The following is a 27,774-nucleotide window of genomic DNA, read 5'->3' as shown; positions in this document are numbered from 1 at the left end:
TGGCCTTATTCCACAAAGGAACCAATCAGAGCACGATATTCTCCATGCATTGCTTGGCTTGTAAAAGGGCCTCTACGATTTACGAACATATTCCGCGAGCACAGTCTACCGATGATCTTCAAACATGGCTAAATTTATGTGTACATTTCGTATCCACTTGAGCAAGACTACCAGGATAGACGTACCTTAAAATATGGTGGAGAAAATGACCGACCTTGGTCAGACTTCACGAGCTGCTAGTGCACTGTTGAAGCGACAAGAGGCGATCAAACGCTGGATCTCAAGTGATACTAACCGAGAATCTATTCGCCGCTCAGCAAATCAAGTCCGTATTACTTTCGATAAAGAGACTGTGTTCTTATCCGCTGTTTCTAGTGGAGATATCGACGAAACGAGAAACCTATTGAACGATGGAGTTGATATAAACTGTTCAAATGTTGATGGCTTGACAGCCCTACATCAGGTAAGGTTACTACCTTCCTCCACAAAGTAGGCTCTAATTTACCTTGACGAAACTACCAAGCCCAACCATTCTAGGAGAGGTTAACAGAGAAACCTGTGGAAAGTGTCCCACTCCACCTAGGATGGGGAAGTTCTGTTTTTCTTTTTGCGCATTAGAATAGATATTCGATGTGCATTTGCCACTACAGAAAGCTTCGGCATGTAAACGCGTTCAAAATTTGGTACTGGCCTAGGTTCGTAGTACCCACTTGTTACATCGTTAGGGGTGTACAAAGCCATACATTGTTATCGCCCTTTGAATTTCTCTGTCAGTGCCGTGCCGGTTGATGAAAATTTTGCAGTCTGTAGATGGCATAGAATAATCCATCTGCTTAGATTTTCTACTTTAGAAGTGTTTTGATCAGGAAAATGGAATTCAATGCAATAGAGTTGCAATCACAAGTAATATATATAAAAATAGATATGCAGTAACCCACCGATCAAATAAAAACGTTTCTGTCATAATGTCAGTTAATTCTTCATAAAGGAGGCAAAAAGGTTTGAAATGAATATAGATCGTCAAAAGGCAATAGCCATATACAAACGGTGAATTCTGACCTACATAGTACCCCCAATCACTTCTCTCATTCCATCTTTCGGACATTGTGATCACTTGTTTCCTTGATTTCGCTCGATTTTTCGCCCAAAAGTTTTCTCTGCAAATGATTTAGGGATCCCATATGCAAATTAAATTCGTCTGGATATTTAGTAACTTGAAGATTTTCACCATACAGCTACAGAATATTTTGCTGGATGTCACAGAACCTAATGAATTCATGACGGGGTATAGCCATCCCCTCAACCCCCAAGAAAGTGAGCTCTTTTATACAGAGACGTAAAATTTTAAAAATTTTAAAAGATTTTTTCAATTATTTCTATGTCACCAAGGAAAAAAATCATGACTAGGTCTGTATTCATGTAATAAATGCATATGATTTTAAATAATATCCAGGATTTCCTTTAGAAAGTCTTTGGAAAATTGTCAAAAAAGTGTCTAAATGGACTATTAAGTGCAGGGAGTCCAGTGAATAGGCTCACAAAACACACATTAAAACTGTGCTTTTGCTTTTTATGTATATTTTTGTAGTTTTTGGGGCTCTGAAAATTTGCAAAGGTTCTTTGCATAATTTAAGATCCTTAATTTAAAAACTTCTACTAATTTTGGCCTTTTTATTAGAATTAATTTGACAGGGCTGTAAAAAATACTTTTTTATCAGGAGAAGAACTTGGACATAATCAAATAAAGTTTTAGTAGTCCATTGTTATGGCAAGTGGTCATTTTCAAAATCAAAGTCACCAGTGAAGCAGTACCTTAGGTAGATACACTCCAAAACCCAAGGACAACTAGGATTCACAATTCATCTAAATTTCTCACTACACAGAATCTTACTTTACTAAGAAATGACAACTGCTAGCCAGTAGCCATTGTGCATCTATTAGCAAAATCTAAAACCAAACCTTGCAGGAATTTTTTTAAATTGCTAATATTCTTTTGCTTAAAATGATGCTTAAAAATGGCTAAAAAATTGTCAAGTTACATATTAAAACACTAAGGTTATATTGATCTTTTGATAGTTAAAGAAACTTCTTGAAGCAGAAAGATATTACAACCATCCAGACTGCATTTGTTAGATCTTCTGATGTGGTGATTTGTTTACAAACATCTCTTTTCAGCCACCACCAACCTTTAAATACATGTTCAACTTTGGTAGTAACCTTGCTGTTATAACACCAAAACTGATCTCAAAACCTAGTTTATTTTGTCAATATTTCTTTGCCTTTTGTTTCCTTTTTTGTTCAGATGAATTTTTCTAACTGTTGGCATTAAGTCATACATGATAATATTTCCATAGCAAACATGACTGCTCGTTGTCGTTCCTGCAAACCTATAAATCTCTGAAATGATGACATAAGCATAGGGGAAATATATCTAGAATTATTTTCTTGATTAATTTTATAAATCCGTTTATAAATATGAATATATATTTTTTTAAATGTTATTTACCAAAGTTTATAGGACATTCTTGCAAAAACTCAAACTGTAAAATTATTGTTAAGACACAATGAGAAATTAAATTAATACCATGTCTACATCGAAAGAAGCAGACAGGAATTTTGTAAAGACAGGTGTTCTAAAACATTGATTTTTCCTATTTCTTTACTGTAAATCCTCGAATTGCCCCCTCAAAAAAGCCACCCTCAAATAAGCCCCCACCCTAGAACTAAAAACTGTCAATAAGCCCCCCTCAAATAAGCCCCCACTGCTACCATAAATTCTTGAATTGGACCCCTCAATTTGATGATTTCTGCCATCTTAGGTTGCCTATGGCATTTTATTGAATTACCACAACAAATGGTATGCGACTGCCTGTCTATCTCTTTGTTGTTTGTGAGTGATGGAGTTTCTTACTTACAATGACAAAGTTTCTCAAATTGGTCATTGCTAGAACTATATGACTGAATAATTTTGATTGAGCCTCATCCAATTCTTCTTCTTATCTTCTTCTTATCTTCTTTACAATGTTGTCATCAATAATTAGTTTGATTGTATGCACACTGTTATAAGGACCATTTTTGTTCTAAGCCTATATCAAAGGAAACAGACAAAATATTGTATATTTGAAGTTGTTTTTTATGTTAGTTGATCATCTTGTTAATCATAGTTATCTTAGTTAATCGTATATAAAACTTATCTTTTTTAGGCTTGCATTGACGAGAATGTCGAGCTTGTAGAGCTTCTTGTCAACAAGGGTGCATACCTTGATGCCAGAGATAATGAGGGGTGGACTCCACTCCATGCTGCTGCAAGTGCAGGAAATGTTGAAATTGCCCAGTAAGTATATTTCTCAATGCAATTTCAGAGACAGCAGCTCTGAAATGAATATTATATTTCTTATTCTGTCCTGGACAAATGCCTTTGTGTGGGTTTTTGCTTGCTTTTTTTGTAAATCAGGTTTTTCAATCTTAATCATTGGACCTCGATCTTGTGTTAAAGGAGCTGTCTGTAGTCTGGACACAACTGGTGCATGTTTTTAACAACAGAAAAGAAATTTTAGGACAAAGTTGTTTGTCAATTGTTTTACACTGTGCATTATTGGGTGTTTCTCATATCTTCTAGTTCTTTTTATTTATGAATTTATTTTTCTTTTTATACTCCATTTTTTTGTTTTCATAGTTTGAGCCATACATTAGGTAATTATTGTATGAGCTACTTGTGTTTGATTTTAAATCAGTGCTCATCAATTGTCATGATTTGTCATTCAAGCAGGTACTTTGATAAACACTTTATTATGACTAGTTTTGTTTTTAATGATCTACATAATTTATGCTTGTGTTACAAGTATTTTTAGGTTGTAGGCAAATTCATTATTTATATGTTTAGAATGTGCACTTGAAATATTCATTACATGCATCATATCATAGATATGTGAACCAAGAATGGAAACCACAGGCATATGGCTGTCTCAAAGACATAAGCAGATTGCCTCTTGATTTAAAATCAACTTTTTTCAATTTTATGAAGGTTTTCTTCATTTCTCTAGGTTCCTTTCTTGCTATGTGAGAGTTGTAATATAAATGTTATTGTTGATTGAATTTGATGAAAGGAGTGAGTCAAGATGCTAGCATTGGAAACTGGTCATTGCTTAGGAGTTGTAATGGTGCTCTCTGATTGCCATTTCTTTACATTTTATATCCTTGTTTATTATCTGGATTGGCTTACCACTTGAAAGCAGTCTAAAGGTTTATGCTTTTATGAAAGAGCAAGACATGTATCACAACTATTTGGATACTGTGAACTTAATGTGTGACCTTTGAAAAGCAACAGGGTAGTAATGCTTCAAACATAATGGTCCAGTGTCAGGAAATGTGTTGTAATTTAGATACTGTTTAGAAAATTGAGTTTATAGTATATTTAAATGTTTGGAACTTCTATGTTTTCAGTCTCAAAAGTGTATTGATCTTTGTTAGAGCCACTGTAGTTTTATCTGAAAAGAATCTGCTTCAGTTATAAACTTGAGTTGTCACATACTACTTAAACAAACGGAATCTCTTTTATTTGCACTTTTCTTAACAGATCACCATCATGAACCATCATAAAATGTATTAAGAATTGGTTGCATATGCACTAGAGGCAGCTTTAGTCTTTTTAGTTGTTGTTTGGTGGCTCATTTGTTCATGACAACCTCAAATTATTTAAGTTGAAGGAAACCTGAAGCATATACCAACTCCAATTATATATCTATATGATTTGGTCAATCATTTACATACATCTAATTTGATAACAAGTAGTATCTTATTCCTGTCAAGGGTAGGTTGTTTGTTGTACTATTGCACCTGTATTTTCAATCTGATGTGGCCTAACACATTTGTGATAACCAGATTTTTTGTACCATGTCAGTTCAAAATATAGAGCAGTTATTATCTAAATTCACCAACATTGACATTTTGTAGATAGAACTGGGGTTTAAATAGTTTTATAATATATCAAAATAACGTTGAAGCACTTGCTTCTTTTTCTCCTCCAGGATCCTCATTGACAATGGTGCAGATTTGCTAGCTGTAAACAACGAGGATGAAGTTCCAGTTGACTTGGCTGAAGAAAAGGAGATGGAGGAATTCTTAGAAGAGGAATTAGATAAACTAGGTAAAGAGTTAAGTCCATAGGCCTTTGTAATACATGTATACAATATCTAAATAAAACAGTATTTTCCTTGCAAAAACATTTTTACATTTTCAACTGCTTTTAGCAGCTTGAACACCCAAAAATCCCACACGACCAGTGCTGGTAGTATGGAGTTTGCCCAGGGCCCACGCTACCAGGGGGCTGGAGGGGCCATGGCCCCCACTTTTTTGGTAAGCAAAAACATTTCCATAGAGGCCCTATTTTGCAGCACTAGATTCAAGTTCAATGTATAGAACTTGGCCCCTCCACCTTGAAATTTGTGGCTTGCTGGCTTAAAGATTAAGGCATGCAATGTTGTACCATTCTTAAAGTGAATACTTTATAATCAAAATGAAGGCCTGACAGACCTTTAAATATGATATATACTTGTGAAAAAAATTTGTGAAATATGAGGGTATATCACTGTTAGGAAAAGTGTACATAGTTTTTATTAACCAAAGACGTTTTATGGAATTTTAAAAGAAGTTTCTTGAAAACAGCATAATTCTACAAAATGAATACAAGTTTTTTAAAATTTTTTAAGAGTGAATATGCCTAACCCACCTCACTCCAGAAAAAGGACCAAACACAAAAGAAATAAAACACTTTTTCAAAACAACTAAACCATTTCTTCAAACAGAAATCTTTAGAATTTGCTTGTATTACAATGCGCACAAACTCATATTCTAAATTAGATACAACCATATGTTTTTTAATCAATTTTGCTAATTTGTATCCTTAAGACCAGACAAAGTTTCTTTTAATGGCATAGCAAAACATAAAAGTTAATCAGACATTACAACAGTCAGTTAAAACGCTGCACTGGGTGTGCAGTGAAAAGTCACCTTGGGGGGTTTTTCCTGTGTGTGTAGTGATCACATGCTTAATTTTACCAGGACTGTGCAGCATAGTGCTACAAACAACTAATAAAGATATGAACTGCCAGAAAAAAGTTTATGAATGGTTTTTTACATTAAATGTGATTTTAATTTCCTTAGACAATTGTTGCTTGTCTAACTTTAGCAAGCATTGGTACACTAAATTCAAATTGTCCTAGCCGTTTTTTCTTAGGGAGGAATACAGCTATACACTATGAATTACTTTCTTCCAGCTTGTCAATTTTACTTTTTAAGGTTTTATAACTCAACTTTTGTTGCCAGCAAGAATATCTCACCTGCTTTCCATCATAAATCTGTCAGCAAAAATTTCTTGCAAGCTTTCTTTAATGCTCATCCCAAACATTTTTTCCTTCTTTCGTTGAAATGGTTAAGACGAGCTTCCCCAGAGTAAGTCTGTTAATCTATTGAATCTACTAAGATCTTTTAATACATTTATGCTGTATATGGTACCCACCCAATTATGTTATACGATATTTGCAAGACAGTCAAATGCTGTAGAGAGGTGCAAATTTTACACAAATCCTTCACAAATATTCATTACTCCGTTAAACTGACTCATGTTATCAACATGTGTATTGACAAAGACAATCTTCAAATTCTGGCTTCATTATCTATCTAGCCCAGTGAAATATTTTATACATTTGGATGTCAGATATCTTTTGTCTGACAATTGTCATAGCAATATTCTGATGTACCCACATGCCAAACGTTAATGTTTCAAGGCTCTAAGTGGAGTTAACATTGGTGTGTATTGTATCAGGTCACTTGTGGTCATGAGGATCAATGCCTCAATGGAGATAAAGTTCACTCTGTGTCTCATTTGCTATAAAGTATCTTTGCATAATCTAACTGGACGCGGATTATGCCCGATTTGAATTTAAATGAAAGGCCAAAGATATTAGAACCTTCTCTGATGGTGACAATGTCATCTCCTTAACATAACATTTCAATTTGTTCCTAAACCTCTGGTGCCAATGCAATCTGAGTATCCTTAAAGGTCACATAAAAGTCTTCTTGTTTTATTTTATTGATTTCCTAGTTGGTGATTTTGCAATATTTGAAAACCAAGGAAAAGCTAGATCTTAGAATTTTCAATCATGCCACAAATCTTTGCCTATTTTATTTATACTTTGCACCTTTGAAATGTTTTCTATTTGAAATTGTTTCATAATTAAAGTATGAAATTGAAAAAAAATTATCTGTTTATTTCATCGACTTGATGTAAAACTCTTTTTTGGATGATGTCTTTGCGGACGATAGATGGGAAAAACCTTTTTATTTGTTTATCTAACATTACTTTTGAGTTCAACATTTTAAAAACGAAATATTTCACCAAAGACGCTGAAAGATGAGACTTTTCATGTCAAAACGTTCTCTTAAAAAGTTAAAGCTGTATATTGTAAACCTCAAGGCAAATAACAAGGCAAATTTTCTAGGTGTTGAGGTGGATGAAATTCGAAATCAGGAAGAGAAGTTGATGCTGGAGGATGCGACGAGCTGGGTGAACAGTAAAAAGATAGATGAACAACAGAACTTTCAAGGTTCGCACGTTGTTTTTTTAGTTTCATGGCTAGGAGTTTATCAGCAGCGTATTGTGTTATTTGTTGTTTTAGCAGTTTCATTCTTTTTCCATTGTAATTGACCAAATTGAAATTACTTATATTTTCCCGTTCATCAACTGTTCCATCATCCGTAAACGTCCACTTGAACACTTTTGTGTTTTCTTTTACCTCATTACTGCTTTATTATTGGCATTTTACAAATATAATTTCTTGTGAAAAAATCACGCATTCCTTTCCTTAATTTTCTCTTTTTAATGCACGGAGTTTTATCGTGCCTTGTTTTTCTCCATAGGGGCATCCGCATTGCATGTTGCTGCCGCAAAGGGGTACCACAAAGTCATGAGGTAGGTTTATTTGTTCTCAAAATGCGTTACGAATAAAGGGAATTACAGGACTTTACGCAGGGCGGCGTTTTATGATATTTTCTAATGTATTTTAGTGCATTGGGTCAAAGCATCAAAGTCTTTGATGAGAGACCAGTCCTCCAGGGGGGCTGCTTTCTACCTATCCTTATAGCTATGTCCACTGCTAATGCATACTGTAAAAGCTCTATTAAGCCCCCTCTCTTTTAAGCTGCCCCTCTATTTTAAGCTGCCCCTCTATTAAGCACCCCCCTACCAAGCATAAATTTTGAATAAGCCCCCCTATGCACATTTAAATAAACCCCCTTTTAAATAAGCAATGAAAAAATGCACATTTAGTGGGTCTCTTGACGGGTGTGATGATGATAAGATCATGTGCATTAAATACAGTCCATGTTTATCCTTGGGGGCCTTAAGAGGGGCACTGATACTGATTCTTTCGAAGGAATCCTAGAAAGGATTGCTTTTTATCAAATATTCGACAAAATTCAGAACCGTTGAATTAGTCAGCCCAAATTGGAGAGTTTTTGGGAGTCTATTTGCCATTCTATCCATAACTAATGTCATACTTTTTTTTTACTTCATTAAAATGTTCAATCTTCTATTATTTTGATTCTCAATGGTAAGCTACCCAATATTCCAGATTAAAATCAGAATTGTTGGCCTAAAGAGGAATGTTTTTAAAGAAACTGAATTATCGAGTAATCAAATTTCTGAGCTCTGTTTGCCTTAACATTATGGTTTGTTAAGGCTTCTCCTAATGATTGGTCGTTATAAGTTAAGTTCTTCAGACTGATAACTGGCATGACAAAAAATTATAATCATTGTGAAGTGTACAACACAGTGATAAGCATCTCAGCCCATGTTGTGTAGATAATTTCTGCTGTTTAAGGGACTTCTTCCCTTGTTACTGCAAGAAATAAGCAATGAATGCAAAATTGTGGTGTGTGAAAAGAAAAGCTTTGTTGCTTTTGGTGCCATCGTAAGAAACATGTATTATTCGATACTATGGTTTGACAGATGGCTAATACATTCTGGATCATTGGAACCAACCACGTGCATTTTGTATTGTCAACAAGTGGTTGAAGTATCGGCCTAAGTACATAAGACAACCGTTGAGACGCTTGCGGCAACAGTATGGTCTACTTTGATTCGAAGCGAAAAAGGGTCTTTGTGTACTGCTATTTCTAACCAATGTCTACCGTGTTTGCAGTGAAAAGGTTTTTCGTATGTCTTCTGTTTTTGGGTGGAGCTTAAATACTTTACCTTGTTAATGCTGACAAAAAGATGGCAGAATGCTAATCGTTATCCTGTTACGTTTGGCAAAAGTTCGACTGTTTTTGTAGTCGGACACTCAGTAGATTTGGGTATAGTCTAGTTGAGACAATTTCATATGAATCGAAGAAAATGAAGAAAACAGCAAATTACCGATACATTTGAATCAGGGGCGGGCACTTGACCATATATGGGGGGGGGGGGGGCGAGCCTATTGTTTTGATAAGATGACATCACATTTTCCAATTGTTTTAGAACAAAAGACCATAGCTCCAAAATATTGTGGGTGACCCCCTTTGCGCCCCCCAAGGTGCCCACCACTGATATGGTAAGCCAATAAACGCTGGCACATAAGTGCTAGAAATTGTCCTGTTTCACCGAAGAACACAAGCAAGTGAATGTTAGAAAATGTAAAAGAAATGCAGTGACACCGATGGAAGTGAGCGTGACCATTAGGAATCTTCAAAAATGCCATATGATTGTATTTATGAGAAGTCAGGTTTTATTTTGTTGAGTTAAATCATATCAACTATGGTTTAATGAAAGTCATCGAAAGTTGCATTCTTTCCAAATCTCGTGTCACATTTTTTATTTTTTGCAAACCCTCTGGCATTCCTTTTTTCTTGTCATAACATTGTGAATTACTGTCTTGCTGCTGCCAGTTGCAAATTTTCGAAGATAGGCAGTGGTTCTACTTCATTATTACATCAAACAAAGTTACAAACTGAGAACAGAGGCTTTGGTATTAAACTATAACGATCTAAAGAATATTTCACTCATTTTAGACTGCTTCTTCAAGCTGGCTGCGATGTGAACATGAAAGACAAAGATGATTGGTCTCCTCTCCATGCTGCTGTGCACTGGGAACAGCAACAGGCCGCAGAAATCCTAACCGAGGCTGGTGCCGATTTTAACGTTAGAAACAACATTGTGAGTTTCCCTGTAGGCTTTTATGCCCCGTAGCTGTAATTTCGTAGCTAAAACGTTGCAGGAATTTCATGTCTTATTGTTCCTGTCTTCAGTCTTTTCATTTTGGTTTCCACAATGGTGTCGTTTTTTAAAGGTAGATATGAATTTGTTCAGAACTTTAGATTAGCATTGGTATGTTGAAAACCAGCAAGAGCGAGAACGTTCATCGAAACAATCTCGTGGAACCATAAAAGATCTTTGTTTTCAATGTTATTACGACGTTCTTGCTCTGATTATGTCTTACTTAGTCCTAATGTTATCGGATTTCGTTTCAATTGTAAATTCTATTTGCAATCGACTGTTGTAGGGACAAACTCCAGTGGATGTTGCTGAAGGAGATATGATTAAATTCGTAGAAGAATTAAGAAAGAAGGCGAAAGCTCGTGCCAAGGTAACCTATTAATATCCAGAATTATCATTTGCAGTTAACAGCGTTTTGTGGTTTTGGGCTCAAGAGTTTGTTTAAGCTTTAAGTAATTGCCTACGCAAACCCAGTGGGACACTAATGGGGTCAAGCAACAGTCTTTTTTTCCAGTTTTCTTCTGATCATTGAGATTTGAGATCTCATTTCATCTATCATTCCCTCCCACACTTATAGTAGGTAATTGTTCCCAGTTTGTTCATGGTAGGTGGTGAAACATTCAGAAAATTTCGTATTCGATCCTTTTATGATCACTTCAGATTGGTTTTAAAACCGATGGCTCCGTTCAGAAATGTTATTATGGACGTTGGAACAAACGACAAAAGTAATACTGTTATCGTTTTGTAGCTACGTGAAATTTGAAAAATGCAGATTCCCTTTCGCTTTAGTTTAACAAATTCCTTAGTAAAGTATTGTTCAAGTGTTTTTTATTGGGTGACTAAAGATAATGCGAAACTGCATGGAATAAACTCAGTTTCATGAATGATAATTATGAGGAGTGGAGTAAAAATGTTTGTTTGTGAAGCTTTTTTTCATTTTGTCTTTTTTGTTTTAGGATGGACTTGACAGATCAAATGTAAGTGTTGCTTGGCACTTGCATAATTTTGTTTTGGATTTTCCCATTGTTAAAGGAAATAAATGACCAAGTCGTATATCTCACGAGAAAATAGTTTTGGTATCTCCATTATGAGATCTTGCTCGGACTTTTTTGTTAATCATGTATATTGCTTTATTTATTCTCTATAAGTTCGTTAAAGGTTTTGCAAACCCCATATTTGTAGTTTTTGTATTGGGCTGTGACGTCGTTGTTTTGAAAATGCCATAGTATTTGTAAAGAGGGTATGAAATACACAGTGTATAGCTTGTTCTCCGCGTGACACGGTCTTTTGCTTTTTTTGTAGAGGATTATTGAGCAGCTAGGCCCTCGCGATTCAAAATTGAGGTAAATGGTCTCATTCAATTTTTTTCTTTGTTTTAATATCCAACTGTTGTTTTGCGGCTTTGGTTTTTTATTTGGTCAGTTAATCATACTAATTCATAAAGCATATTTTAGGCCTCATGTTTTCTCGTAGGAATGATGTCAATGATGATTCACAACGAAAGTAAGTTTTTAAAGGATTTATGTTGAAGTTTTATAGCCAGTTACTTTCTTTGATTTCGTTCATATTTCTGCCGGAAAAGTTGTTCTTAATATGATGTTATCGGGAGGCGATGACGATGGCGAGAGATCGTGTCTGTCTGACAGTCTCAACTGGTGCTAACCATTGCAATTGTAAACGTTGAGGGCTACGGGGATGTTGGGCCTTCATGGCAGACTGGGATGGCTGCAAGCCGTGAAAGGGGGCAGATTAACAACCTCACATACCGTTATATATGATTAAGCGTTAAGGGTGGTAGGTTCAGGATCGTGGGTAATCGTTGTTTCATGGGATGGGAATGAGGCGGATTTATCGCCTCATTCTCAATTTCAGCCATTACATGTCATTCTTAGTAACACTTTGAAATAAAAGGAATACGGGTAATTTGCTTTATGCAATTCTATTCCACTTCCTTTACTGTGATCACGTGTATTAGAAACTTCCTTATTTAGCGAACGTCAGCTTTTATCTCTGTTTATTATTTCTTCTAGTAATTACTTCTTTGATTCGAACGCTGTTCCAGTAAAGTCCGCTTTGAAAGGCGGGCGCGCAAAGCATAACGGGAAGGCAAAACCAGATTCGAACGATGCAAAAGAAGAGGAAGAATCCGAGTCAGAGGAAGAGTCTGAAGAAGAGTCTGAAGAGGAAACTAAAAATCAGCCACGGCGCATGCCTATTCCTGCAGTTCCTGAACCACTGCGACCAGGGTCGCTCGCTCGACCACCAACAACTGCGTCAAATGAAAAAGTTTCAACACCCAGAAATCCGTTAATTTCTAGCACGCCATTAAGACCATCCGCCCTCATGAACAGAGACACCGAGAAACGAGACGAAAACAAGAGTGACTACCTCAATTCCCGCATTAGCAGCAGGCTTAAACAGAGTGATGATGACTCAAAGAAAGAATCAGACCGGTCAGGTCGAGACCCAATACGATTTAGTATTCCACGCCCTAGGGATAAATCAGACGAGAAGGAGAGTACTATTAACACGACAATACCTAGGCCTGGCAAAACAGAGGACACCAAGAAGGAGGATTTACGGGCGAAATTCAGTATTCCAAGGCCTCGATCTCGGAACGAGGACAAAGAAGAACCGAAAAATGATGAAAACAAACCAAGAATAAGTAGGCCACTGCGAGGCGAAGATAGGGAAGATGAAGGAGGAAAGCGTCATATGAGTAAAGCTGATGAAATAAGGGCAAAATTTAACATACCAAAGCCGGGTGATTCGTTGGCAAGCTCAGCATTAAATCGGTATAGAGAACGCAATAACGATCAAGATGAAAGCAAGACATCCAGGGTTGCGAATGACGATGACCGAAAAGCGGAAGACGTAAGTTTTATTGTTTGTGTGTTGTGTGTTTTGTTAGATTCAAATTTTTAGATTGGTTTCTTTCAAGGGACAGATACTGCCTAATGTAGCATAGCATGAGAAGCACGAAGTACCTCAAAAGTGACTGCAACAAGTTTTGTTCTTTGGAAACCTATTTTGAAAAGGGCTTTAAAGGATTCTTATTATCCTCAAGTTGCCTTTTTCATCTTATTACATGCTGTTTAATTCCGATTCCCTCAAGTAAGAAAAGACAGCTGTAGTACACAGTTTCTCAATAAAATTTCAGTGCCTAAAGTATTAAACATCTTATTTCAGGCTGCCTCTTCACTTCGTGCACGTAGGGCGTTGCTCTCAGGCCCTTTGCGACCAAGCAGGCCATCCGATATGAAAGATGAAAAACCAGAAAATGACACAATCTCTTCGTTAAGGAGCAGGTTAGAGCATGATAAAGAAGACAGAGAAGATACCGTATCCATTAGAAAGAAATTTCAAGATCGAAAAGAGGCGGAAAGGGAAAAAGAGGCTGAGAAAAAAGACGACAGGAAAGATGAAGGCGATGATGATGATGAGAACTCGAGTCTGTCTGCACAAAGGGCCAGAAGGAGCAGGAGACCAAGAGAAAAGCGAAAGGGCACCGGTGTTGCCTATATGCCTGACGAGGTTTGTTATCATATTTTTCATCTGAAAAGGTTTTCTTTAAACGTTATACTTTTTTAATTACGGGTTCTTGTTTTTTTTATTTCATAGTAGAGAGCATTGAAAACCGACACTTAATACTAGATCATTAGATTTGTCTAGCTTAATATTTTCTATTTGTTAACTGCTTCAGATCAAAGGGTTGCACATCAAAAGGTTTTGAGCAGGTGATGATCTACAGGAAACTACAGGACCTTCGACAGTTTTTTTTGCAGAAAGTGTAGGGGATGTTTTAGTTCTTGTGCTCTCTTTGTACAGCTTCTAGTTCATTCATTCAATGAAACGTTCAAAATTTATCCATTCATATGAATAGTTTTGAGTCAAGTGCAGAATCTCCCGATTTTTGTTTATTAATCTGCAGAATACAGTTTTACAATAAAGTTTTACAAAACACAAAAACAAGAGTCGTGAAGGTTCTCTTGATGACTTTTAATCGTCTAGTATAATCGCAGAATACATTTATGTATTGGTAACATTATAGGTTGATTACATTGTTTTGCCTTGTCAACTACTAAATTCGTCCCTTTAGTACGTTCTATGGTTTTATTTTTGCTGCTGTAAGAAAATTAAACCAATCAAAGTACGAATTCGCGTATTATCTAATCAACGCTATGTCCATTTAGCTGGCCTTTTGTTTTTTGTAAAAATTTTAAAGATTTTTTGAAAATAATGTGTGGCCTTATGTGTTATATAAAGTCTCGAGCCCGATTCTTTGAGTTGAAGTGGGATGACACTTGTTAAGAGTCATTACAAAACTACCCTCATTACAAAATTACCCCAAGCTTTAGCTTCCCTGTACATAGTATTTTTTCATTTTGTCCAACGTGAGAATGACTTTGTAAGAACCTCGTACTCACTATTTCTCAAGAAGGTCGGCCTCTCGTTTCATGCTTCGTTTTAAGATGTGCCGAATTGCTTTGGATTAAAATTATGAAAGTTATGAATAAAAAGATTTTGGTTGCAGTAAATTTGAGTTTGGGGGAGTGTTTTTATCACATTGTAGCCTCACCGCGCTTGATGCTGAAGCCGTTTAGACAGCGACCCTCTGTTCGTAGAATTCGTTTGCGGTCATCGGCTTAGGGCCAGTAATCCGCTGTGCCCAGCCGCATGCAAAGTTTTGCAATGGGATTCCGTGGAATAAAGAAGCTAATTCGGCGAACAGTTCAGCTCACTGAATAAGGATTCTCGACTAAACAGGACATTACAATGTTCAGAGATTTATTGTTATTTGCACATAAAACAATATTGTTTTGAATTCGTGAGCAATAAGCTACGCGAAAACCAATTATTTATGGTCTTAAACTGTGCAGTTTGTCATTCGCCATTAAATCGTCTCGTCCTACTTCTCAAATATGGATTCATCCTCTCGTATTCTCTAAGGCGTGGGTTGACCAGAGAATTGCCTTTTGTTTATGAAGAAGGCCTACAGATAGAAGCGAAGAGAGTAGTTGTGTTTTTTAAAGCTTCTTCAGTTCTGAAGTTATTCTTGGTACTCTCCTTGAGATTTCTAAGCCTATATTGAAATTTTTTTTGTCTTCCCACCCCTTTCTGTATACTTCTTCGTGCACTTATTACCTAACGAAGGAACCATAATGCTAGGACAGCTTGTATTGTTTATCAAAGAAAGCGGTCGTTTGCGCCGAGAGCGGTCAGGGGCCACGGTTTTAGTTGTATTGAGGTTTTCTCGAATTATTTGTAAATCTGAATCAGATCGTGCTAAGTTTGCGAGTGGAATACCAATTGGTTCCTAGAATTAATGTTTCTGCTGCCTGTAAATCAAAATGCTTGGATACTCTCGACGCAGAAAGTATCGCTGGGTATGTGTTTGCCTTGGGTTTCCTTCTTCACTTTTGAATTTTTCACGCGTTGTTTGTTCCAGGCTCTTCTCATATTTTCGGACTCCTTGGCCGTATGGGAATGCCCACCGGATGATTTGCTTCATCTCGTAATTTGTGGTATAAACTAACTCTGCAAACTCTCTTGTAAATCCTTTGAATTTCCCCCTTTTTGGCTTCTTCTGCAAGCGATTGTGAACATGGGGGGAGTGCTGAGCCCCGCCTCGTTCTTTGAAATCGTATTGAATACCCCGCCAAAAGATCAATTGGCGTAAACGTAAGTGGATTCCCAGCAACGCCCAGTGGAGACAAAAGGGTAGAGCTGCAAGCCATTGTACATCACATTGAGCGGAGAAGACACATCTGTTGCAAGACCTTTCAAAGTACAGTGCCATACGTATGACCGAAGTTGTTCTAAGCAACTTCCAAGTTACAACCAGCCACTTGCGAAAAACGAACTTTCAAAATCACTTCAAAAATGTCATTCTTTAGCCTTCTATAGGTTTAGGGCTTGCCATGCGATGTTAAGAAGAGATTGTGGCCGCAGCGCAGCGGTCAAGAGCAAATTGAAAAAAATTTCTTTGTTATCGAAACGCCAAATTGATTGAATCTGACTGTATGCTTGCCAGGTTGGCCTTTTCTCTTCTTATTTAATTTACAAAATGTGAACTGGCTATTCTTATCACGAAAACCGCAAATTAACCTCCATGGAACCATATTTTAAATTCTTGTCAAAAGCTATCCGAATCGAAGGAAGCAGTCGTTTTGTTCTGGTTTGTAACCGTATAATGAAGGGTTTTTAGGTTATTCGCCACGTATTTAAGATTCACTTGTTGCTCTATGTATAGCTACTATTTCGTGACCTCTTGTCCTTCCCTTTCGTTACATGACAAGCATTGCTGAAAACTTCTATTTTTCCAAGACGGCCTTAATTGTTATTATTGGTATATTATTATTGACGTGTACTGTAGTCAAACCAAACAAATAAGTTGTAAATGACTAGTTTGTAAGATTCGATAATTTCATTGTACACAAAACTCCGTACAAATTTGTCTAGACAACTGTTGTGTTTTTGTTTTGGAAAACGCCCATTGCATGGTTTTCCCAGCACACCAATCTCAGCCGCTTGCAAATTGTTTGTCAGAAAAACAAACAAATGAAAAGGCTAAATATTTTTAATTAACTAGGGCAAATTTTTAAGCAGGCTAGCTTTGTAAATCGTTGTTAGATCCTGTCTTTTGAAAAGTATTGTTCTGGTTTGTGTTTGACGGTTGATATCTCGATTTATTATTTCGGTTCAAATTGATCGGCTCGATGTTTGCTTGCTTTTGCTTAGTCTATCAAGGCTTGCATTTTTGGAGACGTTAAAATCATTGTATTCATTAAAATCATTAAAATCATAAAAACGCTGTTATAGATCCACACCAATATAATCTCCAGAAATATTTAGACGAAATTTTGAACATTGTAATCAAACGTTATTTCTGCTTTAATTAAACATTTTTACGGCCCAAGCTACAATCTCGGAAAACAATGGTCGAGACTTTTGAAGGAAAGTTTATATTTTCTCTTTCCTTTAAAAAATGACTGTCCCCTCCCCCGGTTTATTGTTTAATACATGATTTTGAAAGAGAAATGGTAGAGCTACAAATCCAACAATGATTCGGGGGGAGGGGGATTCGAATTTTTAGGGGCACACAAAGTAGAAAATCGCAGAAATTGCATTTTGTCTCAACAATTTTTCCGGGATTGTAGGTAAGTCCATACTTTTTGGTGCTGGAAATAACAGTTTTGTTGCATTATCTATTTATGCAGTTGTATCATGTAAAATCGAAATGAATTGAACAAAAATATAAGCAACTTTATTTTTGTTTGAGAAGTGATTTTTATCTAGGAGCTATTTTCAAAATTGCTTAGATTTGTAAACAATTTTTTGGTGTTATAGAAATTAGAAATGGCTTTGATGAAAGCAAACATTTTGAAGCAAATGTTTTCAAAGGCTAAGTCAACGTTTTACCTAGGTCCAAACTGTTCAGCTTAGATTTACAATCTGAAAGCTTCTGGTAGAAGTTGATGCAGTTTTGAAGATCAGTAAAGGCAAAGCGTACAGCGAGCGTGCTGTTTTAAGGTTGTTAATGGTGGCGTAGATTTTTGTTTTGTTGTTAATATTTTGTTTGGAAATTTTATATAAATGAGACAGTGGGTTGTGAGAGTGAATCTGCTTGATTGTAGAGTATATATAAAGGCCACATTGCTGTGTTTTTTAGGACGAAGATGAGGATGAGGAGAAGAAAGAAACGAGGATTAACACAAGGACCAATGAAGATACTGAAACTAAGAAATCAAGCTCAGTTGCTGAAGATGAGCCACCAAGACTGGTGAGTGTTCATCACCTTTTATCGGGCTACATTGGAAAATATTATGTATAAATGGTAAAGTATTACATAGAAGATATCCAATTGGCCCCCGTTTCCGATACCCTCCACGTTTTTAGCCCGTCTCCCGATGCCTTAGACCCCAATATTAGACTGCAGTGAATGCCACTGCTCAAAAGCTGTTACACAATTTCCGAATCCCGCCTCATACACGGAAGTACGATTGTGAAAAATGTTTGTTAGCGACTGCCAAAATAGTATTGAGTAACTTCAATGTTAGCAAATATTCTGCGGCTTAGTTTATTGTTTCTTTTGGTTGCTTTTAATTGCCCATTACCTAAAGAGAAATGTTGTTGGAAATGAAAACAGACAAAATTCTACTTGGGTGATTCTGCTAGCAAAAGCTTTACTTCACTAAAAGATATGCAGTGTTGAACTACAGTGTTCAATACTTTTCTTATAAAAATTGGACACGGGCATACTTTAGCTTTGCTCTGGGATGCTTTAATATTTTTCCAAACAGACTGATTTTAATTTTCCAACTCATCGCATCAAGATTTCCTCCGACAGCGATTCCCCTTCAAAACCTAGTATCTCAGCGTCAAACCAAGCTAGAATTCACCGCATTCGTTTTATTTAAAATAACAAAACTCGGTACTTCTAACAATCCTTTCCTTTTTTGCAGAGCATTTCGGAACGAATAAGAAAGTAAGAAATTTATTTATACACTTCTTTGCATATTTACCTGCGTTTAAAGATTAATTTCTTATCCACAAAAACTGTTGAAAACTTTTTATGTCTAGGAGTGTATTCTTTCTATTTGAGTTTTGCCAAAGTTGATTATTAAAAGAATTAAGATCTTCCACATTAATGTTATAGGTTTTTCAAGTGAATTTCTTACATAAGATTAAAAAAGTTTACGATCTGTTTTCCTGTTGGAACCATTTTAGCATTACTTGTTTAAACCTCCTTTTTTTTGATCGGCAAACAATCGCAAGTTACTCAAAGCTCCCTCCAAAGGCTCGATGCTCTCTCTTTTTTCAGTAGTTAATTTGGCGTTTTTCTTTAGGAATCGGGAGAACAGGGAAGCGGGATCGTCAAGTGGAATGTCATCGCTGTCAAGCAGAAGCAGGGATTCCTCCTCGTTATCTTCAAAGGTATCATCACCAAGAAATGCAATATTTTGTGTTACACTGAGTTCACAGGCGTATGACATACTTCAACATGAGCATAGTTGGGGAAGCAGGGATAGGTTTGCTAAAGTTGTATGACACCCTGGGATGATTTGTACTATATATTTTTGATTGAGGAAAGTGATTTGACTCGTAGGAAAGCAGTCAGTTTTAGAAAATAGCAGAGAAATATCAGTGACAGTTTTGCGTGTTAATTAGATTTTCTAGATTAATTTCGACCCACGTGAACATGTCCCTTTCTCATCCTCCTTTCCGAGTTGCCTCGAAACCGTCTATCATCTCGTTTCAGCAATTTTCTTAAGTCATTCGAAGTTCATGGCATTCAGTGCACTCTCGTGAAAGTAGTGCAGGAAAGAAGCACTTTGACTGCAGCAAGCTAACACAATCATTGCTACCTCATTCGTTGCTTATAGAATCGTTACTGCTTAAATTGCTTGTATGAAATCCCCTTTTGAAACTAATTATTTGTTGTTGTATTTCAGAGTGACTCATCCGACCCGCGAGAACTACAACGCAGGCTACGGGATGCTTTAAGTGACGTCGAAGAATACAAATCGAAGCTAGAGAAGGCCAACAGGGTATGACTGACTAGAATTTCTTCCTTTTGTAAATACAGCTTTGTGAAATTTCCTTAAAAAACATACTGGTCATTTTTATGTTGATATTCTAGATAAACTTGTCTAGGGTATGTTTTTAACAATGCTGTTTAACGATGTTGTCTATGGTATGTTTATGTTTTGACAAAGGTAAACAGTAATATTTTTCTTCTGTATCTTGCCGGCATCAATTTATGTTGTTCAATTTATATACATTTAGTTTCGTCTTGATTTGGTGTTATGTCACAATATTACTGATGAACCAAATAATTTGTTTAGACATAAACCAATTCCTTAAAAAATCTTTGTAGTGTACCGTAAGCTACCTTGCATGTCAAATGAACTTTTATTTTAACCAAGATCAACTTGTGATAAACCTTACAAATAAACGTTTATAAGCTATATATATATACAATATGTTTATATACTATAAATATATATTAAAACTTCTACTCCATGTGATTATTTTAGGAGAAAGAAGAGTTGAAGGAAAAATTAGCTCAATGTGAAGATGCAATGAAGGTAATTTGCAAAATTTGTGCCTAACTCTCGCCATTTCAATGCCTAATTTTTTAAAATATTGTTTGAAGTCGTAACATGTTCACAGCTGCATGTACACGAAAACTATTTTCGATTTTTTAAGATTCAAACAAATTTGTTCAGTGTCCTGTGTTGTTGTTGATAAGTTGCCAACCAGCATCAGTTATATATTACAACAGGCATCAGATGTTACTAACAAGCAATGTATATGCTTGGTTTTCAATATGATTCTCGTATTCATTTTATGCCTGAAAGTTAAGCAAACTTGCAAATATTTTGAAACACACTAAACTTTTCGACTGACAATCTACGGATTTTAAAATGTCAGAAAATCAATCAAAAACTCTAATCTAGGAACTATATACTTCGTTGTTTATTGAAATAGGCCAGTCAGAAACGCGAGCACACCCATTGGAGTCCTAAGATGAAAATGACCACCTTCTATCTACCCAATAGCAGTTTTTCCATTTTATTCTCTATAAAATTATTTGGAATACATTAATTTTCCTTGACCTTTGTCATTTTTGCAGAAAATGAAAGACGAAAACGGAGCGCTCATTCGAGTAATAAGCACGCTAACGAGGTCAAATGCATCGTGAGAGAGAGGCTCGTCGTTGATTTGCGCAGTCGATCTGGCTGGCGGGGCATAGCATTGCTTTCACTTTTTACTTTATCAAACTGTAATAAAGACACAAGAGTGTGATTCCCTCATCAATCCCCATTTTCGTTCTTTGATTTATACTTTTTGTGTGTAAATTGAAGGATTTTGTGCTGATTTCCCTTGTTTAATGTCTACCAGGGAAATGGTTTAGATAGCCAATGGTATTCGACATGCATTTCACACCTAAATTGTATTTTATTTAGGATAGTTTGTATTAATGCACGATAGTCCACTGATCCAAATCGACCCCCGACGAGGTCATGCTACCTGCTGTGTCCGGGAATCAGAACGCGTGCCAAGGAGACTGGGTCGACTTTCAAACAGCAAACGTACAGCAGTGACTTCTTATTTGTAATATACAAGTGGGAAGTAAGTGAATTTTGCTCGTAGTAAAATCGATGTTTCTTCAAACATTATTGTATAAAGACGTCAGTAAGGATACGGGCTGTTTCCGATAAGAGCTGCTTCGGAAACAAGCTTTAATTTTAGACTAAATTTAGCAACGTCTTTTCTAGTTTAGGAAAATTTTGGTAAATTTCAATACGAAATCAATCAGGTTGTAAATATCAATGAAATCCTCCAAATCATCGTTTCTCAAAAGGCCACGGGAGTATTACCTCTAGGAAGTTTGTCCTTGGTAGGCCCGTTCTGGGTAGGCTTGTTCGAAGTATGCTCCCCCAGCCTAATGCTGCATTCTGGGAGGAAGCTTCCATGAGCGGCCTTAATCAAACCTCCGTGCATGATAATAAGCCTCACCTTTTCTGGTAAAGCTGGCTATTTGCCATTACAGTCACGTGTACGTTCTGCTTGTTTGAACTCCCGGTGATGAGTCGATTCCTGCATGCCAATTTTCATGTTAAATTTGTTTTTGACCGTGAATTTGTAACTTAACGAATGCTGGAAACGGTCGAGAGACTCGTAAAATCGTTTAATTCAGTTGTGGAATATTTTTCCATGCTTCGCTGTATCTTTGTTTTAGCTCATTCGTAGATGCTTCGTTAAAACAGAACATTCTAGGGATAATTGAGCGATGCAAACTGGCCCCGTAGGTTTTCAGATTTAAACCTAGCAGTATGTTGCCCTCTTTTGAACCTGCCTTGTGCTTGATCGAGTAGTTAAGGCCTCTGTTAATGTTGCAGAATAGTAAGTGGAGTGTCCCCTGAACTGAAAGTTCTTCCATGTGCAAAATCATTTTCGCAGCTCCTGTCCTGCATCTGAGTAGCCAAAACTATTTGCATGCCATTACTGTTCAGTCCGGAAAAAATGAATATCATACTCTTAATGGCAATATGGAAGGCCAATGAAAACCCCATCCTATTTTTTGTTCTCTTAGGAAGGTCCCCAAAGCTTGAGGAAATGGAAGAAGAACTAACTCTCTACTTGAGTCAACATTAGTATTTCATCCAGAGAACGGGTGGCTGGCTTTCACATGGACTTTCATTCTCATTGCAAAAATTGATACCCTTATTAAAGGACAACCAAAATAAGCATGCCTAAATCCCAGGTTTTATAAAAGGGAATAAAGACTGCTTTTGGAATGTTGCGATTAAAATGCGAAACATTATCTCCATGAGTTTTCCCATTTTGTATGTGATTTAAATGCACCAAATGGCCCTTGACGGGGGCAGTTGTGTCAGTAGTTTGATAAGTGGTCATTTCTGTATTTTGCATATCCAGTCTTTCAATTTATATTTGTTTAACGCGAATATAACTACTAAAATCCATACGATCAGTCCGGTCACATCTTCTTTTTGAATCTTTGTACTCTGTTGTGTTGAAATTATTTTATAAATGATGTAAGACAACATCCTGTCTGCAGATTATTCTACCAAGAAAGATTTTGTGCTACAAACGACCCTGATTAGACCAGCAATACTGAGAGATTTAACAGCTGACTTTTGAATATCTGTTGGATGATGGTAATTTTTGTGAGGTAAATGGAAGACTTTATGAAAACTACTACCAGATCATGTAATCATCCTCAAAACAAAACTACCTTGATATGTGTAGAACATTGTAGACTCTGGCAATTCTTCAGAGACTGCTATTAAGCAGTTTGACGGCTTACAATTTGAAAAGGCAAAGGCTTCCCTGCCACCGGAAATGTATGAATGTTCCAAACTTACTTTTAATTTTGCTTCAAACAACCGAATGCTTTAATGCCTTCATTTCTATAATTATTTAATAAAGTAGACAGAAAATTTCTTTGAAAGTTTTGCAAATTGATACTTGTTACATATATGCATTTTTAACAACCTCAAAACCAAGATCTTTGGACATTGCTGTGAATTTATAATTTATTCTTTATAACTATGCCATAGCAAATTAATAGGAGTAACAATAACTTTAACATAACAATAATCAGTTTTCAGCTCTGTTGTTGGGTCTAATAGACAGCATTGTCAATGCCAATGCCACTCTTATGCCAGCACCAAGACAATTCTAAAAGCCCTTGGCATGGCCTTACACAGTATAACATATTTAGCACTGACTCTTTTGATCAGCCTACCCACTCACAGCAGACAAGGTACAACTGATACCAACATGAAGGTAATTTGCCCCAACTTTGTTTATTCTGCCCAAATGACCAAACTGTTCAATCCTTTACTCTCCACTGCCCTGTAAAATAAAAATGATTTGAATTGGCCAAAGAAATGATACATTGGTTTGATAACTCAAATTGATGGCTCAATAAGAACTTGAGAACATGGTGCGAGACAAGCAGAAAGCTAAAAATTCTAAAAGCTAAAGGTCCAGGGTCCAGACATAATTACACTAAACAATCAAAAATATAGCCAAGGGAAGGAACTATAAATTCAGAGAGAAAAGAAATATAATTTCTTAGTAAAAATGAAATGTTGTGTAGGGAATGAAATGTAAGAAATGAAGGTAATATCTAATACGCACTGGCAGTTGTTTGGCTCTGCTTTATAAAAAAAATTATGCAACAAGGGATTTACAACAAGGAACTAGGTCAAGATCAGATGTATGCAGGACACATCCCAATAACATGTTCGTTTCACCAAACATCAAGGCTTATTCTTTTTCAGCTTGGGACATTTTTCATTAATATTTAGAATTTTTCGTATAGAGTTGAGAAGGCAGATGTGTGGGAAACAAAGTGTCTTCTGTATCTGTATCATCAGGTTACATTTATACTTCAAGTGAAATTGGACTGAAAATTTTCAAAAATTTAGGCCTGAATTTAGAACATAATAAAGAAAAATAAATTAAAATAATCAGTCATACAAATATAACATTAGACAAATGGATTTACAGTAAGCCTTAAAGAAAAAATCTAAGCATTGACCTGGTGACTTGGTGACTTTTCACATAACTGGTAGTCCTCTTGGTTCAAAGATATAGTTTGCAACCAATGATGTATCTCTGCATTGGCATCATTCTCTTTGCCTTTATGCCAATTCAAGATTGTCAGTCAAGGTGTAGAAACAATAGAAAACTATGTTAAAGCATATTATGGAGGAGCATAACTTTTGGAAGGGCACTTATCATGGTCACTAGCAACCAAAAAGTTCTGGGAAAAAGGACACTGAAAAATTTAACCTTCTGTCTCCTAGTTTCAATGTCAATGCTGAGAACAGAAAAGTTACAATCAATTGGAAACATGATCTGTATTGTCCTAACAGGAACGCCACTGGGAAGCTGTAGCCCCCATCCACTTTTTCACTAAAGTATGATATCAAGGTTGTGGCATCACAGATAATGATGGCAAACTATGTAAGAGGCACCCCATTCTAAAGTCCCCCAGTCTAAAATGTGCTTGGCATCCCTGCCTAAAAGATACCACTTTTAGAATGCAAACTTATATAAAGGGATTTTGAGATCTAATTCGTATTGGCTTGAGTGTGAAAAGAAAATTTAAACTGGATAGCAAAGAAATAAAGTTAGGTCCACAATACAAATGAACATGTCAAAAAACATCATAAAATAAGATTAAATGGAAAATTTGCTGCTTCTTTGGCATTCCATTGAAAAAAGTCATATTTCCAAGGCTGTTTGGATTAGGAGAGAAATATATTTTTGTATACAACACAAAAAAAACAAATTTTTCAGCTCAAAGAAAAAACCAGATTATTGACATCTGCACTCCTTGTGTCTGCAAGACACACAAAAAATAAGAATCACTTCAGCATTAATACAGTGGATACGGATAGCTTCAATGGTGATTTGCTTTTCATTTCTGAAGACAGAAAGTTTGCCATGGAGTTTAACCAACATCCCAATATTAAAACCTTCTGTATCAGTTGTTTGTTTTAGAACTTCTTTCTGATCTTTGAGATATGAAAGATGGTCCCAGTCAAAACATGAAATCACCCCTGTGCCATCATCAACTGAAATGTAAAACAGCTTTGGTTAGATTTCTAATTTTAAATTGCCTAATCTAGCCTTTTTCACTCAAAACACCAACAAATATTTTTTGCAACTCTGAAATCAGTCAATTGTCACTGAATTTGTAAAAAATGAGGAAACCAATAACAGCAGTTCTGACCAATAAATCTGAATCATTGAAGTGAAGAGTTGTGATAGATGATAGTGAAAGATGTAAATATTAAAAATATCTTACCTATAAACTCAGACACATTTTCTCTCTTTTTAACTCCAACAATATACCCCATAATACATATTCTTGAAATGGTTCGATTGTACAGCAAAAAAGTATCTGGAGTATTAAAAGAAAAGCCCTGATACATAGCTTATAGCTTATATGTTATTAAGAAATATGTTACAAATTATATGATAGAAAACAGGCTTTATCCTTAGCTACAAACTTAACTGGAAACCATCAACATTACTAAGAACAGAATGCACAGATTTTTGGCCATCTTATTGGAATATAAGCAATATAAGTTAATGAAGAAATGCAACAGAAAAAAATTAACTGAGAATAGAAAAAACTTAAAAGAATGTTACAGAACCATATTTCTAAACAGGATTCATTTGCAAAATGAAAGTGAAGAAAATTTAAGATGATGGGTGTCAATTCCAACTTTTATCTGATGAACTGACATGGAATGACCCACTAGCTAATATTTGGTGTGAGGATTACATGGATTTCATCCCGGGCAGCCTGCAGGCAGACTTTACAAATGGGAAAAATTATCAATGTAATTTGTCTTTATAGCCAATGAGGGATGTCTTTGCATGCTAGCAATTAAATCAGTTTGATCATGCGAGACATGTCACCATTGTACACACGACATCCTGACAAGAAATTTTGGGTACAAATAATAAAAATGAATTTCAAGCCAATCAGAACAGAAATGCAAGCACGACTGCACATGACAGATAAGATTGCCAAATCAATTATTAATTGAAATGACAACTCGTTGAGCTAATCTTATGTTTTTAAAGGAAATAAATTAAAATGCTTTTTGCACATTTAGATTCATGCTACCTTGAGGTACACCATAAGTGATATCCAACTCCATGAAACTCGGTATAAAACCAGCCTAATGCACTCTCCTTAATCCATTTCATTCCATTTTTTGTTTCATGGTCAACGGTGTTGAATTATTTTGCAAAATTGAAAAAAAAATACACCAAGAAAACATTTTATTAATGATTGCATCGACGAGCTTTGCATAGGACATCAACCTTGCGAGAGTTGTGGATTTGATTCGCTCTTTTGATTTGAAAACCAAATTGGTGGTTCTGAAATTACTACCCTGATAATGAAATTACCTGGAAACGTCGTTGATGATTGCAGCTCCAAGATATCGCAAATAAACAACTTAGCAGTTGCCCAAAAAATTGGATCCATACTAAATTCATATAATGCTTCTTCAGGCCCACTTTTGCTGCTACAAGAGGCCATGATGAAAGTTACATCTAAACTCAGGACAGGCCCATTAAAATTCCCGCCATTTTCAAAGGACTACTGTAATAGAAACGAGGCTGATTGTTTATAAGAATATTCAGTCTCAGAATTATCAAATTTTCAAGAATATTTTGAAAATATCGTGCAGCTTCAGCTTATATATTTGTGTCTCATTTTTCAGCAGTTGCCTGATTTGCTGTGTTGAAAACAGAGAACCGCATGACAGACCATATCTTGTCTTTTCAAAAATCATGGTTTTTATTAGATGGTGGGCGATATTTCCTGAAGCCACATCAAATTTGAAAAACGTGAGAATGCTTTGAGAATATACTTATGCTCAAAACAAAAAAATTCTTAAGAATATTGAGGCTGGACCAAGTTTGTAGCACTCTTATAAAAAGAGTGTACCCAAACTTAAATCTTTTATTGACGTAGATAGGACATTGAGTGCAGGCATTTATCCAATCAAACCACTGTACTTTGGCCACGTTTGTATAATTTAAGAGCTAAGCCAGAATAGTAAGTAATCATTTAGCAAACTTTAAAGAATTCATTGGCCATACCATAAAGCATTTACTGTGTTCAGCCTGCTCATTTATTCAAGATTAAAAAATCTAAAATAGATTCTTACTACGTCATAAATTAGGATTCTTACTAAGCCAAGGTACCAGCTTTGGTTTTTACAGAGCCTTTCTAAGGTTCGAGGTGAAGATGTTATTAAACTGTTTCAATTCCTCTTCAAACACCAGACAACCAGACAACCAGGGGCAACCAGACAACCGTTTTTCGTTGTTGTTATCTGGAAAGAAGTACTGAATGCAAGAACTGGTAGGGGTGAATGCAAACCCCTTTGATGAAATTTCTGACAACGGGGAGGGAGTGACTCCCCTTACCGTACAAAAGAAAGAGCTTA

General features: G+C 36.1%; 2 protein-coding genes across 2 annotated transcripts; one reads left to right on the top strand and one right to left on the bottom strand.

The window, feature by feature from the left end:
• Positions 1-48: 48 nt before the first annotated feature.
• Positions 49-22,763, top strand: LOC135682064 (uncharacterized). The gene is made up of 18 exons (XM_065196788.2): positions 49-463; positions 3,204-3,334; positions 5,028-5,146; positions 7,500-7,604; positions 7,918-7,969; positions 10,048-10,192; positions 10,539-10,622; positions 11,209-11,229; positions 11,555-11,595; positions 11,726-11,755; positions 12,283-13,126; positions 13,442-13,786; positions 17,925-18,035; positions 18,718-18,740; positions 19,102-19,189; positions 19,708-19,803; positions 20,293-20,343; positions 20,892-22,763. The coding sequence occupies exons 1-18, from the start codon at positions 194-196 to the stop codon at positions 20,958-20,960; spliced, it is 2,625 nt and encodes an 874-aa protein (XP_065052860.2). The 5' UTR covers positions 49-193; the 3' UTR covers positions 20,961-22,763.
• LOC135682101 (CST complex subunit STN1) lies at positions 22,535-26,921 on the bottom strand. The gene is made up of 5 exons (XM_065196834.2): positions 26,726-26,921; positions 25,608-25,703; positions 25,192-25,374; positions 24,333-24,433; positions 22,535-23,641 (listed from the first exon to the last, which is right to left on the bottom strand). The coding sequence occupies exons 1-5, from the start codon at positions 26,856-26,858 to the stop codon at positions 23,627-23,629; spliced, it is 528 nt and encodes a 175-aa protein (XP_065052906.2). The 5' UTR covers positions 26,859-26,921; the 3' UTR covers positions 22,535-23,626.
• Between the last annotated feature and the right edge of the window lie 853 nt (positions 26,922-27,774).

The sequence above is a fragment of the Rhopilema esculentum genome, chromosome 17 (genome assembly GCF_057945365.1).
Source record: "Rhopilema esculentum isolate cy_ngs chromosome 17, ASM5794536v1, whole genome shotgun sequence".
Lineage (NCBI taxonomy): Eukaryota > Metazoa > Cnidaria > Scyphozoa > Rhizostomeae > Rhizostomatidae > Rhopilema > Rhopilema esculentum.
This window is presented reverse-complemented; position numbering and strand designations above follow the sequence as displayed.